The sequence below is a fragment of the Taudactylus pleione genome, unplaced genomic scaffold (genome assembly GCF_031769625.1).
Source record: "Taudactylus pleione unplaced genomic scaffold, aTauple2 ptg000180l, whole genome shotgun sequence".
In the NCBI taxonomy this organism is placed as follows: domain Eukaryota; kingdom Metazoa; phylum Chordata; class Amphibia; order Anura; family Myobatrachidae; genus Taudactylus; species Taudactylus pleione.
Window position 1 is genome coordinate 910972 of NW_028284582.1, and position 16042 is coordinate 927013.

Sequence of the window (16042 nt, forward strand, 5' to 3'; positions counted from 1 at the left end):
AGAGATGATATTGGAGGTCAAGAGTTGATAAGTTCACCTAAAGAGGACATATAGGGGGAGAATAGGAGAGGTCCAAGAACAGAACCTTGGGGAACACCTACTGTTAGTGGAAGTGGGGGGGGGGGGGGGGAGTCATGAGAAGAGACAGAGAAGGAGCAGTCAGATAAGAGTGCTGCTTTTGACACTGTGGACCACCCTATCCTCCTGCAAATCCTTCAGAGAGGTCAAGAACAATGAGCATAGAGTATTGGCCCTTTGATTTGGCAGCAAGGAGGTCATTGTTGACTTTCGTGAGGGCAGTTTCAGTGGAGAGAACAGAAGCCAGATTGAAATGAGTCAAGCAGGGAGTGAGGAAAGAAAGGCGGTTGTAAACAATACGCTCAAGGAGTTTGGAGGCAAAATGGAGGAGAGAGAGAGGTGGTTGGAGTGTTAGGATCACGGGTAGGTGTTTTAGGAATGGGGGAGACAAGGGCATGTTTGAATGCAGAAGGGGACAGTGAGAGGGAGAGATTGAGGAGGTGGACAAGATGAGAACAGGCAGGAGAGAGGTAACAGAGGAGGTGGGACAGGATAGGGTCAAAGGGCGAGGGAGGTGGAAGGGGAGTGGGGGGACTGGATGATGGCCAGAGGCAGAGGATTCTGTGGGGATATCAATTGGGATATTAAAGTCACCTAGCATAATGGAAGGAAGATCTGATGAGAGAAAGTGAGGGAGCCAGGAAGCAAAGTTGTCACTGAATTTGGAGTGAGGGCCAGGTACAGCTACTCGAAGTTGTACTGCTTGGAAGAGGCGTATAGCATAAACCTCAAATGTGTTGACTTTTTATGTTCTTCACACTCTACAGGATAAGAAATTGGACAAGCAGTATGAAGAAAATGCCAAATCCTTATTTTTACCCAGTGTAAGTGTTAATCCTAAATCAAATTATTTCTTAATGCGCTGCAACTTTAAGGTAACAGTCCACGAATGAGGCCTAGAATGACATGGCTGAGATGTGTAGTTATTCTCCAGTGTGTTCTGCTGACTGACACTTCTGGCATCAAATTGTGATATTAAATGCTTTTGTTCTGCTCCATATAAAGTGCAAATTTCCAACACTTTAACATCAAATACACTTTCCAAACCATATAACGCCAAACTAAATGAAAGAAAACTTAAGGCTAATGAAGCTTTTTTTAAAAAAAAATGAAACCTTCTGCCACAGCTTCACTGCTGGAGGCACCTGGTAACCAGTGACACTAATACAGGGAGCCTCGGATCGGCTGAATCTATGTTGCTGTGACCTGTTTTGTATGATGATTGTTCCTTTGTTCCTATTTCTGTGATATAGTGGACACCTGTTGGATCCATTTATAAGAAGGGAGAAGCCCAACTTCAATAAGTTCTCTGTCCCATATTTATTATTATTATTTCTTTCTTGCCCATTTAATGTAAATGTAAACCTAGCTGGCGATAAGTTAGTAGTGAGCAGATACTGCATCTTGCTCGGCATGCAAACTATTTAACGGGTCTACAGACCCTTGCGTGTGTTCTACCGACTATAATGTTCTCTGGGGACTTATTCGGTACCGATTGTAATCGCAGCTGCAAATTCACACTGAACACAGCTGCGAATATATATGCTAATACTTGCCAAAGCTCAGCCGGCATAAAGACGCCCACTGCTGCTTTCTCACATCGTCCAATGTCGCTCTCCTGCGTAAACAACATTACCATCGACTCACAACGCCCACCACCCCTGTCCACCTCCAAACGCTGTCAGTGTCATTCATTTTGCGACTTATTCCCCTGTACCTTCGTAGTTGCGCGGTGGCAAAGAATCGCCTAATCTGCGTCCGAATTTGGACTTCTGATCAGTACTGAATCAGGCCTCTGTCCCTAATATTCTCAATACTTCTGTTGCTTTATGCAGAAATGTAGTTTATATCCTATATATATTTGTTTCACTGCAGCTTTCACATAAAGCAACAAGTATGGCATAAATAAGGCTATCCGGATGGAAGATCTGCAGTGTCTAGATAGACAGTCAATTGGTCAACACCAGATGGTCGACAGGCAAAAGATCATTGGGATCCAATGCTCGACCGTTAAAAGGTCGACGGGGTCCAAAGGTTGACATACAAATGGTTGACACAGAAAAGGTGGACACATGGTTTTCCATGATAGTTAGGGTTTGGCACTTGGCGGAGGGTTGGGGATTAGGGTTAGGCACCAGGGGGAGAGAGGGTTAGGGTTAAAAAATTGTTGACCTTTTGACCCTAGGTCAAGAATAGGACTGGGACACACAGTTGACCATGTGTCCATGACATCCTTAGTCCACTTTGACCCTTTAAATGTCAACTATTTGACCCTGTCGACTTATTGCTTGTTGACCTCTTGACGGTCTGTCTATACACTGTTTGATCTTTTATGCCACACCCATAAATAACATGATAGTAATATAATGTGCAATATAAATCCTTCATTAGATACACCCATTTATTTATAAACCATATAGTCTGTCTACTGGCAGCCATCATAAAGGACAGCTGTGGAGTAATTGAAATAGGGATTTGAATGTTCTCCAACAGAAATGGTTGAGTTGGTTTCTTTCTCTTGGCAGAATGTGGAAATGTTGAGCAGTATGGACTCAGCCCCTGTACGTATAGTGAAGCCTTTCCCGTCCTCCCAACCCACTACCAGACTGCAGCAAGTGCCAGTTGCACCAACCTCTGCCAAAGCCGACCATCAAAGAATGGACACTATCCAGGAGGACCCCAGCACAGACTCGCACCTAGAAGACCAGTTTGAAGAAAATCCCTTCCCCAACAGCGGTTCTCCTGCCAAATCTTTCGAGGACCTCACTGACCACCCCGTCACCAGGAGCGAGAAGGCCTCATCCTTTAAACTGCAGCGTCAGGGACGTGTGGACAGCAAGGAGACAGAGTGCTGATACACCCTATGTGCTTAGTGTCTGCCAATCATTCTATTATCACATGAAGACAATCACTAACTATTAAAGCAACAATCCAGACAATTGTGTCCCGATTTCTGAGATTGACAGATGTTGTATATACTTAATATTTTTTGCAATTTTAGCGTTTAGTATACTTAGACCGGGAAAAAAAAAGCCTTTTAAAGGGAAACCATTGTAAGATGTTATACAATTGTATTTATGCTTAAAAACAGCCATAGTTAGTGAATTTTTAGGTTTTGTTACAGTGGCTAATTGCTAAAAACTCCATATTTTTATTGTTATTTACTTGGAAAAAAGACTTCCGTTGGGTGGGGATTTACAGTATTTGGTCATCCAGCCTTTTTCAGCAAGTCTACAGATAGAACTTTATTTAGTTGAGGTACTTGCATTATTATTAATATAACAAAGTTGTGTTAAAATCACAGAAACTTACTAATAGCGTTCTCTAGATATATCCAGCAGCACCTGAGTGCCTGGCAGCTGTAATAAACTGTGAGCATACAGCCTTAATTCATTAGGAAGCCATGACATCCATTATGTCACTAGGGGCTGACTGTCATTACTATATTATTCATTCAACACACAAAATGAAGTTCTGTAGTTGTCTGGTACACTTTAAGCTGGGACCCCCTTCTCTTCTGGAGTACCTACTATCATTCAATAACTTATACCTATCGAATTGTGATGTACTGATGCTCTAATGTAATGTCATGCTTTTGTGCTGGTCTTAAGTCAACGTTTAAACTAGTTCCGCCTAACTTCCAAATACATGTTTTATGTGCCTAATCTACTTAAAGAGAAATTAATGATGATCTGGTAAAGAATGTGGAAAAATCTTAAACTGGGTGCCATAAATGTCATGTATAAATCTATTTATACCCTAGAGGGCCACGACTGCCTGAGCAGAGTTTTATATTTTGTGAGATAACTTATAGAATAACAGCAGCAACCAAACAGACGCTGGGGTAATGTGGACTCACAATTAAAAATATAAACGTGGTAACACTGCCTGTGTATGGGTTGTCGGGGTGATATGCATTCTTATTCCAGTGAGATCATATTTGTGCTCATCACACGAGTACTTCTCTGCTTTTTGCTATGAACAATTCACAGCTTCTGAGGTTCATTTACACATTTTGTTCACTGATTTCAGCTCGGTTTATTTATTGCTTCCGGGTCAGTGACTTGGGACATGCAAAATAATTTGTGTCCCTTTTTTATTTTATAAATCGTGGAGAAACCCCTTTAAAAGGCGGCACTGCAACCTCAAAAACCTCTGTAATAAAAAAATATATTTTTCTTTTGTTGCTTGTGCACTGTACAGAGATCTGTGTAGTCTAGACGTCATTGTATGCTATAGTACTGTACAGTCTACAAGCAAGCCTATTGTGTGTATTACTCCTTTTCTTGCTTGTTACCTTGACAAACCTGGCCAGGCCCACACTGAGGCCACACACATAACCATGGCAGAGACCAGCTTGGTCACAAGTGGAACTGACTGTAATGTAAATGGGTCAGCATTGATCTTCCCCATTACTTGCTATAAGGTGTTGTAAGTCTGTCTGTCTTTATATACATTATAGGACAATATATTTGTGATTTACCATGCACAGTCTGCTTGGTGACACTGTGGCAAGGAAATTTTGGTTTGTCTTTTGGCACAATAGTACTTCATATTACATCCACTTGGCATTTATATTGTGGCATTGTGAGAAGGTAACCTTGTCTTGTCTTTTTTCTTCAGTCAGTACAGTTTTTGCACGCAGATAAGTCTAGTGCTGGGTACACAGGCAGTCCTAGATCGTGGGCGACGGGACGGCCAATGTAACAATACATTGGTCGCCCATATGCACAGAACGATATAGCACGCGTAGTTTCGTTCAGTGGCCGCATCCAGAAGCCTGTCATCGGCCGAACAGCAGATGTGACTACGTGGCTGACGACCTGCAGGCGCATGCAATCACGGGTACACATTAGACGACGATCCCGATAAATTGTTCCCATCCGCCTCATAATGATCTATCGGACAATGATGTATCGTCTAATGTGTACCCAGCTTAATCCTCACTTGGGATCTGAGTCTGGATCCACTTTGTGGGGTAAGAAGCACGCCTTAATATATTATATGCAAATCAATTAAATACCTGGCAAAAAAAATATTTCTTTTTATCCTGGTTTCCAAGGCCTTATTATGAAAGGGCACTGGGGAATCATTGTATACAGTCTAAAGTTGGATAAGCTAGAACTTGTTTTCTGACAAGCTTGGTGTTGGACAAAGTATCTTTGTGAGTGTATTAGTTTGTTACCATTCGCTTTGTGATTAGAGAAGAGTTACACGATTGCTACTGTTAGTTGGCTTTAACTTTTTAAAACTCATTTTATGGTAAAAAAAAAAAAAACACTCCATTATACCTACCTGATCTATTCTTGAGTGCCCCACTTTAGATTGGCATTTCTTTCTTAAACTAAACTGTGAATGGGTAGGTAGGTGTGTGAACACCTTGATCTCTTAACATTTTTGCATTCCACAAAGTATAGACAAATCAAAATGAGGCTACTGTGCCTGTTTAAGTACAGAATCATTTTAAAAACGAACATTTGATACAGCATTTTTGTAAACTGATAGCAGTTGTGTTTTACAGATAAATCACAGTGGCTGCGTTTTGGTTCTGTGCTGTACTGGATGGAGGTTCACAAACTTCGTAACAACACTTTTTTTTTTTTTTTTTTACTTCTTTACTTTTTTTTCTAAGGAACAAATATTCAAGAGATGCCCTGTGCTGTCACTAGTAGGCAGTATTGTCATGGACCTTCGTTCAACAAACAAAATGGCTGCTTTCACTAGGAGGCTTAATGGTGAGGTGCAAAAAGCAGTGAGGGAGATTCTGTAACCCATAGCAACCAATCTGATATTGGCTGTGATTAGCAGCTTAGTATTGGTTGCTATGTGTTACACCATATTCTCTTTGCACCATATTATTATATAAGGCCCTAAGTGGCGGCAGTGGTTATTTGTGTAGTGTTGCAATGTTTTCATCGCCTTTTTGCACTTTTATTAAGATATATGTAATCTTGTGTATTTTAAATATTATGGTCACCTTTCACTAACAGCCTTACCGTTTTTACACTTGTTCTGTGCATATTGTACTTGTCACTTCATTTTAGATATTGAAATGTCTGCGTTGCCTGTTCTCAGTGGGGGCGTCTATGTCTTGGGCTGAACTGAAATTCCTAAAATTTAAAAGCCTGCTCTCTCACTACTTATGTGTGGTAAGCCCTGTAACAACCTGAGCAGTTCATGAGAAGATGTTTTAACTGCTTGTGTGAAAATTGCTGAAGAAATAACAGATTTTTGCATATATGGTTTCTTTACCCAGGTCTTTTTTTTTTTTTTTTTTAGAAAACTGGAAATATACTTGTGTGACACCATCTAGACAAAGAAACATTAGTTTAAAATAAATAGATACAAATTTAATCTACCCTGAAATCCTTCATGCTTTGTCACATTTGTTCGTTATACCTTGTAATGCCTGTTTATGATGCCTGCTGATGTTATTACAGTTAGATGTCCCTTAAATTAAATTTGTTTTAACAACACTGAGATAAAAGGATGATGTTCAGCCCTTTTGAAGGCTATAGGCTCGCCCAGTGAGGTCCCTAATGTGTATTAGGTTGCCTGGATGAGCTACATTCTCTTCATCATCATTCAATAAACAACATGGCAGCCTCCACTGTGGGTAGGTGACCGACAGTGTATTCACAAGTGGCTCTTCTAGTATGCAGACTGTGTGACGTGATGAATTGCCATCAGTATACAGTAGCAGCGCCTCGGGGTAACACGTGACTAGAGACTGTACGGGTTGTTACCTGAGGAGAGGAACTCTGCTTCTAGTATTTGTACCAGATTTTACGTTTCCGAAGCCTGGATATTGAAAGAAAAATGTTTGATATTGTTCTCTTGACTGGAGTTGAAAATGCAGTTTTGTACAGAAATAAAGTGAATTTGTTTGACTCCTTCTTGATATTGTCCTGAATGAAGATCAAGTGCTTTATTAATAGTCATTCTACAGCTCTATTCAAAACCCTGGTGTCAGACCCTGGTGTTGATTGGCCTCGGTTGCGGGTACAATGCCGGTGGGCTTGGGTGAGTAGATGGTAAAATACGGGGAGGCAATATACAGTATGTGTTCCTCATAGGCTACTCTTAGATGTTGTCAAGACCCACTCTGAGGCGCTTGATGGTTTTCACCAGTGACCCCTCCAAGCAGGATATGGGTTTCGCTGCACCAAGTGAGCAGGTCGCGGCCTCCAGAGTAGGTATCTAAGAGAAGCGAGAAGACAAGGGACAGAACGAAGAATGTAAGAACTGCTACTGAGAGACTCCATGAGTAGTTGAGGTGAAGTGTTGGTGGAATGTACTGGAGGAATATCTGATAAATCAGACACTGATTAGCAATGAGAACAACTCCGGAGATCCAGATACTGTTTAGACACAAGTAGCTGTACTGGGAATCGAGACACTGAATAGCGATGGGTAGCAGCTTCGGTGATCCTGACACTGTATAGCAAAGGATGGTAACTGGGTATCCAGATGCTGAATAGTGGAGGGTAACACAAGGAATGATATCTTGGTAGAGATTAGTGTGTAGCCTAGGACGCAGTCTCCGTAAATAATCACTATAGAGAAGTGAAGTTGCACAGGCAATTTCCTGTTCACAAAGCCGGACTTAAATACCCTTAGGTAGCTGGTCATTGGATGCAGAGATCAGCTGAGTGACCACAAGACTACCATTGGAGGGGCCAGATCAGATGACAGACCAACATGGCTGCACCTATGAACACGATCGTGACATGGAGACGCATCATGGAAGTCCTAGCAGACCCTGGGAAGAATACCCAGTCCACTAATCCGCACGCCTGGCGTCTGACCGCCTCAGAAATCGAAGATGTCGGTACATAGGTGAGAGGCGGCCTATCCCAGGCCGCAACTTGAACAGAAGTCCTATCTAATTACTGAGGTACAGACGTGTGACAGAGGGACCTGGTTTTTAGAGCTTACAGTCTATGAGCAGGGATTCCCAACCACTGTCCTCAAGGCACACTAAGGGGTAAATTTACTAAAGGTCGATTTGGCATTTTGAGTGATTTGAGGTGCGATTTTCATTCGATTTGGATTAGATTTTGGTTTTGAGTATTTATTAATGGCCAAATCGCTTGTAATTTCAGACTTCAAATTGACTTTGGACTCAAATCGACCATCGGAAAAACATTGGTACCTAGCACACAAAACCCTTATTTACTATCATTCGACTTGAAATCGTCCTCAAAATCGGACTGCAAATCACTCTTCAAATCCCCAATACAATAGACCTGCTTCATGCTTTCGATTTGAGCATGAGCAGGTCGGATTCACACAGATACATGCAGACATCAGTGAGATGCGTGCATGTATCTCACTGTAAAAAGCAATTAAACAGTTAAATTAAGAAAAAAATTGATGTGAGGTCCCCCCCTTAATCAGAACCAGCCCCGGACTTTGCCAACCCAGTTCTGGTTGACTAAGTACAGGGAAAAAATTACATAGGGTCTCCCTTACTTAGTAGAACCAGCACTGGCCTATGGGAAGCAGAGCTGGTTCTGGATTTACAGGGAAAAATTTGTGTAGGATTCCCCTTGTAAGATCCCGAACCAGCCCTGGACCCTTTCTAACGGGGGACTGATGCCACAGCCAGGGGAGCCCTATCACTGGGCCCCCCCAGCCGCAGCATCAGCCCTGACAGTTAGTCAGCCCAGGCCAGGGATCCCTGGGGAGTTGGGGACCCCTTCAAAAATAGTGGTCTCCCTCTCCCAGGCACCCCTAGCCTGGGCTGATAGCCCGGGGCTATCCCCGCCAACTCCTGGGTGGTGGGTGGCGGCTTGATTGTGACAGTGTGGTGTAAAATTAGAAGTGAAAAAACATTCTTTCTAGTAGAACTGCAGGTCCCACGGCAAGCCTCCTCCGCATACTGGTACTTGGAGAACCACAAGTACCAGCATGTGGGGCATTAAGGGCCCACTGGGACTTGTAGTTCACCTGTAAAGAAATGTTCCAAGAAACACACACACACCTTACAAAGTAAAAGTTTAATACATACATACACTCACTCATATTCACCTATATTACCTTGAGTGGTCCCCTTCTCCAGTAGGCATCCATAGGTTAAAATAATAAAAGAAAAAACCGAACCCTCGCATTAAGGAGTAATCAGTCTAACCAGACTGATTACTCCTTCCCAAATTAAGCGCACAGACGCGGCTTCATCCTTTGAAGCTCCGTGTCTGTGCGTTCATTGGCTGAGAGAGGTCAGGCCCCGCCTCTCAGCCAATGAATGGCTCCTCCATTGTACTCAATGGTGGGAGCTGCGGGGTTACTAAAGTTTATCCTGGGGTTCCCACCAATGACTTCAATGGAGGGAGCCGTTCATTGGCTGAGAGGCGGGGCCTGACCTCTCAGCCAATGAATGCACAGACACGGAGCTTTTTTTTTTTTTTTAAGCTCTTTACAACACTTTTTACAGCCAGATGCATGCAGAAATCTCACTGCTGTCTGCATGTATCTGTGTGACAACGAACTGCTCATGCTGAAAGTGAAAGCTTGAAGTAGTTCTATGCTGTCGGGGATTTGCAGTTCGTTTTGAAGGGTGATTTGCCGTTCGATTTGGACATGAACTTGCCAAATCGAACAGCAAATCACTCTTCAAAACCGACTCAAATCGAATTTGTTTTGCAAATTGCAAAACAAATCGACTCAGTAAATGCAGTGAAAAAACTGTTTTCACTGCATGCGCTTTGAGAAGTGCTAAATCACCCCTCAAATCGTGCTGCAAATCGACCTTTAGTAAATGTACCCCTAAAGGTGGCCATACAAGGTGAGATTCAAAAGTTGGTCAGATCAGTTGTACGATTTCCCTTGAAAATTCTTCCCTTCAGATACAGGACGATTTGTATTTAAAATGCAACTATTTCATATAAGACCATACGATTTGATCAATCACATCACATAGTGTGTCAATTCCTACACGATCAGTTAAGATCTCTCTGCAAAACCATCTGATCTGCGATCCAACTAGACGATGGCGGAGACGCACATCGGCGTCGCAGAAGACTCAAAATACAACTATTTTCAAAGGATTGGTCTGTCCAACCTGTAGAAACTGCCCAAATTGTGTAATCAATCGTCCTTTGTATGGACAGCATAACAGTTCAGGTTTTAAGGCTAGCCATACTTCAGCACAGGTGACCTAATTAGTACCTCACTTATTTTGATTTAACCATCTGTGCTTAAGCATGGATATCACTAAAACCAGGGCCGTTAGGGTGCTTTGAGGACCGAGGTTGGGAATCACTGGACTCATGGTAAATGAAACACAATAGGGCCTATTTATCATTCAATATTTGTAGCATGTCCAAATATTAAGTATCACCCAAATGTATGAAGGAGGCACAGCATCCGATATCTCAATTACTGCCGCAGTCCCTTCATTACCAACAGCAACTGCAGCATCCCTAGTTTTCTATGGGGCCGGCAAAGCTGTTAGATCTACCAAGCTCCAGAATGAGGAGTATACTATTATACTACTATCGTATATCTATGACCCAGAAGCACCTCTGGCATCCTTTTGCACATGCATGCCATGGGGAGTGCTAGGAGGGATCCGATCAAATCCCTCTCTCAGCTGTATCCCGATAGAAGCTCATAGGCTTCTGTTGGGTATCGCCATCACGAAGATGGAGTTACCCACCGCAACCAAGCCCCGGAGTGCATCACAGTCCGGGGCTTGGTGCATATGAGAAATGTGGTCAAACCTGCATTTTTGGGGTTTTACAGCCTATCTTTCCTGCATCCCGCCCATTATCTGAAGATGGATGTTGGCCGCTGAAGCCTATTGGCTGCATTCTTAAACAATTACCGGGAGAGGTTTCCTCCAGGAGCTCTCCCCGGCAATGGCCGTTGCACATGTGGTCAGTAGACCATGCATACGCAGTAGCACAAGATGGGTATTGCTACATTACAATGTCACAGCCGCTGACTTTGTAATGTAGCAATTTGCATGCAGACAGGCTATAGATAGACAAAGGTGGCAGCTGATGGTCTGAGATGGAGCTCTCCACAAGTGTATTGTGGCTTCTCAAGTGCCGGGAAGAGGTGCCATGTGTTGGGCGGCCGTGACGGTACACTCCGGGTACATAGTTACAGCCCTAAGTGGGGTGAATATGTTGTGGACAATGGAGTAGGTGCCTCCATTGTCTCCCATAGTTCTGCCCCTGGTCACGTCCCTTCTGACGCATTGCAGGGAGGGGCTTCTTTCAGATCCCCTGTTCCTGCATGTGGTTTTTGATATTCAGGCGAATGTTAATTTTATTATTTCTTCTTCAGTGTCCATAGGGATCCACAGGGATACCATGGGGAATATTATGGTTGAAGACCAGGCACCAAGCAGTTAAAGCTTCAGCTCCCAGGATGCACTGGGTCATCCTCCATATATACCCCTCCCCTAGCCATAGGACTTCAGTTGTTGGTGCGACAGGATCAAGATGCATCTTTGTAACAGGGAACTGCTTAGTCCTAAGCTTTTGCTATATTATGTTTTTGGGTTGGCAGTACTAAGCGTCTGAATTAGGACGCATATACAGCGACTCCATCTACTTCAGCCGGGCCGCAACACCAGTAACTGGGCTGGTGATTTTGGTGGGTCGTGCTTAAGCTTACTAGCCGCTATGCTGCGACCTGGCCTGCACCGGATGTACGGAGACGTCAGGTAAGCAATTTCCGGCTTACGGGGAATCGCGTGCGGCTGTCCTTGCTTCAGGTGTCAGAGACTCACCAGAAGCCGCTGCCCGATTGGTTAACGCAGCCTAGGGGGAGGAAGGTGCTCCCCCGGCAGCTCCGACCCAGACGCAGTCCCTAGAGTTTGGCGTGTCTTGGTTGCGCCGCCTACCCTCCACGTATATATGAGACACTCACAGTCCACACTCAGTGCAGTGTGTAGCTGTTGGTCTCAGAAGGGTTTGGGTCAGTCTCCCTGTATACCTCTCCCTAAGTTATGGTATAGTGCTCTATATGCTACCATTCCTTTGTGTCTGCGTAGTTGATTAAAGGTGGGTATACTATACATCTGACAGATATATCTGCAGATGATGGTCATTCATACACACTGAACAGCCATCATCTGCTTGTGCCCTCAGTGGGCGGGACCCGGCGGCCCGGGTCGTAGGCGTGTCCTGCCTCACTCCTCGCGGCTGCCGCTGTGTCTGCCGACCGCCCCTACTCACCTGCCGCTGGACAGATATGTCTGCATGCGCGCGGCATACATTCAGTGCAGGGAGGGAGCTGGGGGCAGCCCAGCTACTGACGTAGTGCTGGGCTCGCCCCCAGCCTGATGTTAAATGGGAGGTGTGCCATATGGGCATGCCCCTAAATAGCAAAATTTAGGGGGTGTGGCCTATGATAATGTAGTAATGAAAGAGTTAAAATATTGTCTTTTTGCTGTGGAACTACAGGTCCCAGCAACTTTCCCCCGCATGCTAGTACTTGTTGAACCACAAGTACCAGCATGCGGGGTATTACGGACATGCTGGTACCTGTATTTCCACTGCAAAAGGAATATAAAAAAAAAACACAGACACACACACTGTTGAAAGAAAAAGTTTATTAAAACACACACACCTATGTATCCCTGAAGCCATTTCGCGTCCTCTTCTCCAGAAGAAAATCCATAGGTACCTGTAAAAAAAAAAAAAAAAATCTATACTCACCTCTCCCTTTGTGTGGATCATGTCCTCTTTGTTCCAAAGTAGGCATCTATAAGGCTTGGCAAAACAACAAACCGAAAAATAGAGGAACACCAGACATCCCGAGTGATGGCTCAGCGGAGGGATTTCACTATAGAAAGTTAATTGGCTGAGAGAGGCGAGCCTTCTGTCTCTCAGCCAATAAGCGGTTCCAATCATTTAAGTCAATGGTGGGAACCGCGAAAGTAACCTTAAGTTACCTTTACGGTTCTCACCATTGAAGTAATTGAAACCTCTTCTCTCTCAGCCAATGAATCCTCGGCATCGGGATTTCTATAGTGAAATCCTGCTGCTGAGACGTCATTCGGGTAGTACTGCCCTTAGAGGACCGTACTAATGTCCGGTGGTCCGCAATTTTTCGGTTTGTTTTGCCAAGCTCTATGGATGCCTACTTTGGAACAAAGAGGATGTGATCCACGCTGAGGTGAGTATGGATTTTGTTTTACAGGTATCTATGGATTCCTACTGGATATGTCGATGCGAAATGGCTTCAGGGATAGATAGGCGAGATGTGACATAGTGTGTGCAGGTATGTTTTAATACACTTACTTTCAACGATGTGTGTGTTCTGTGTTTTTTTTTTTTTATATTTCTTTTGCTGTGGAACTACAGGTACCAGCGGGCCCATAATACCCCGCATGCTGGTACCTGTGGTTCTTCAAGCATGCAGGGAAGGCTTGCTGGGACCTGTAGTTCCACAGCAAAATACTATATTTTTAACACTTTCAAATGCACCACACTACATAATCAATCCGGCATCCACTGCTCCAGGGGTGCCGGGGATAGCCCTGTGCAGTGTCAGTGGTCAGTGGTGCAGTGTCAGTGGTGTAGTGATTAGGTGCAGAATCAAACTCCACAGATGGCATTCCAGTAAAACAAATGAACGTGGTGCTTTACTTCCAGCATAATCAGGAAGCAAACAGAAAATAATAAACGCCTAGCCCTCTCTTAGGGCACTAGCTCACTTCTTGAACCCTCTCTACAGAAGCAGCTACTCTGCAAGAAAGTCTCTTACGATACTGCCTTTGAACCTCTATATACCCCTGCCTATACCTTCTGATATCCTGCCTATAAATATAAACCTCTAAGGATGACGCTATTTTGCGTACGCAGTCATACAGTAAATAAAGACTCCAGACCTAGAACCTGTGGTTCCAAAGCACAAAGTATTATTCAAGTAAAAGTACAGCAGTTACACGCTATGATCCTCATATAATCTTAGCGCAAAGAGATTATACAGACCCAAGTACAATTATACATACGCAGCGCTCTCTGGTCCAGATGTAGGCATCAGCAAGAAACCCCTCGTCAATCAGCATTCAGCACGAAGACGAGGAACCCAGGGTCAGAGCACACATATTTATATCCCCCAGAAATAAACAACACAATAGAGAAGTTTGTTGCTAATACCATTGGTCCTAAAGGAGAGGGCATATGTTACAAGGCATTTAACAGGTTGGTTCAAATAGACACAGTCCAGCCTCTAACAACTGGTGGTCTCTGGTTTCCCGCCTCATGCAAATCCTAACAGTTGGTCATATAATGTACATTTTGTTGCTTGAAGTCTCTGCTGGCCATTAGTTGAGAATGCATGTTGCGATCTCTCCATCGATATTACCGGAATACTGTTGAGAGAGTACGCATCAGGACAATACCAAACATGGCTTACTTATCACGTATAAAACCTTAGTTACAAAATAATCTTTATTTCCTAGCAATTATAATAAATGTGCATACTTGAATCTTATACCATAAAGCTTATGGAACCTTGTATGTGTGAGTATGTGGGGTTTGATGTAAAGACACTAGTTAACTTGGGGCAAATGCGTGTGCATGAAGCTAATATTCAGTGTTTTCATACAGGATCTTATGCATTCGCTAATATGCGACTAGTTAACAGCGCAATTGTGCGTATTAATGTGTGTATGAGAAATGGTGAAAGATGCAATCGCATGATGCTAATAGTAATATCGCCACATGTACTAAAGTGTGAGTTTATCTAAAATGGCGCTTGGGCAGCCATTCACAAAATGGCGTCTTGAGATCTCATTTCTAAGATGGCGTCGCTGCGATCCAATTTTAAACTGATCTTGTCTCAGCCAATTATCCAGCTTTGACAGTCCACCCATTTGATAGCGAACAACATGCTATCACAATCTGATTTTAAAATATAATTTAGGCTTACATTTATATACTATTTAGTGTTATTATGGGATGGCACAAGGTGGTTCTTAATCCATCAATAATGTGTCTCTGAGTGGGGACATAAAACTACTATTATACGCACACTGCGGATCTTGGAAGATCATGTGAAAGGTGTGGGGATACACCAGTCCTATAAAGGCAGTCTTGAAGGGGAATTTGAGACTTTACATTATCTGAGGTGTTTTAAAAATAACATTTCAATAATACATTCTATGCAGGTCTAAATATAATTCATTAAATGATAGTATTTCCTAGTTCAGGGTTGTAATGCAGTTCTGTACTTACCTCGGTATTCATACTGGTCATCATCATGATTTCGTTCTTTCGTTTTACTCTATTTTTACATTTTCCACACTTCAACACAATAGGAACACACCGGACACATATGCCAATTATTATGATGACAATCAGTATAAGGATTACGAATTTGCCTATGCTGGCGATCACTTCCTGGACCCATTCCCCTAGACCTGAGAACCATTTCACTGGGTTCAGCCATGAAACCCATCCTTCTATCGTCTCCTCTACTTCAGCCACTGAAGCATTATGGTTCTTACGAAATTCCCATTTTAGCTGCAGAATTTCATCCATCTTTCGGTCTATCACCTCCTTGGGGTCACTGGTATCATTGGTGACATAGGTGCAACATTTTACTCCAAATTGGGTGGCCAACATTACGCAATACCCTCCAGTAACAGCAGTTAAATAATTTAACACTAGCCTGTGTTGCACCAGTTCTTTCTTGTACGCTTGCAATTCTCTCCCTGTATACCTGAATGTGTCATCGTACATCTCGGTGATATTATCTATCAATTTAGCAAGTTCCTGAATATATCTAAAGTTTAATGTACCCCGAGCGATCCTGGTGGATCCAATGCGACTAAAACTTGAAAGCCAGTTGTCTCACTAATTAACTTAGTGGCTTTGTGCACGTCACAAGGTATCAAATTTCGTTTGCCTCTGTGTTCATATTTCGTGTGAAGTTATGGTGACGGTGTGTTTTTATGTATACCAAGCATTTCAACATGTGTGAGGGTCATAACTTCTGG

The 16042-nt window shown here is 43.3% G+C and overlaps 1 protein-coding gene across 1 annotated transcript in view; it reads left to right on the top strand.

Annotated features, from left to right (window-relative positions):
* ADAM17 (ADAM metallopeptidase domain 17) overlaps positions 1 to 6968 on the top strand; it is a 57018-nt gene extending 50050 nt beyond the window's left edge. The window contains exons 19-20 of the mRNA XM_088476008.1: positions 846 to 902; positions 2604 to 6968. Of these exons, the coding sequence (XP_088332134.1) occupies positions 846 to 902; positions 2604 to 2933 (387 nt within the window). The 3' untranslated portion in view covers positions 2934 to 6968. The remainder of the gene's footprint in view (positions 1 to 845; positions 903 to 2603) is intronic.
* The last annotated feature ends 9074 nt before the right edge of the window (positions 6969 to 16042 follow it).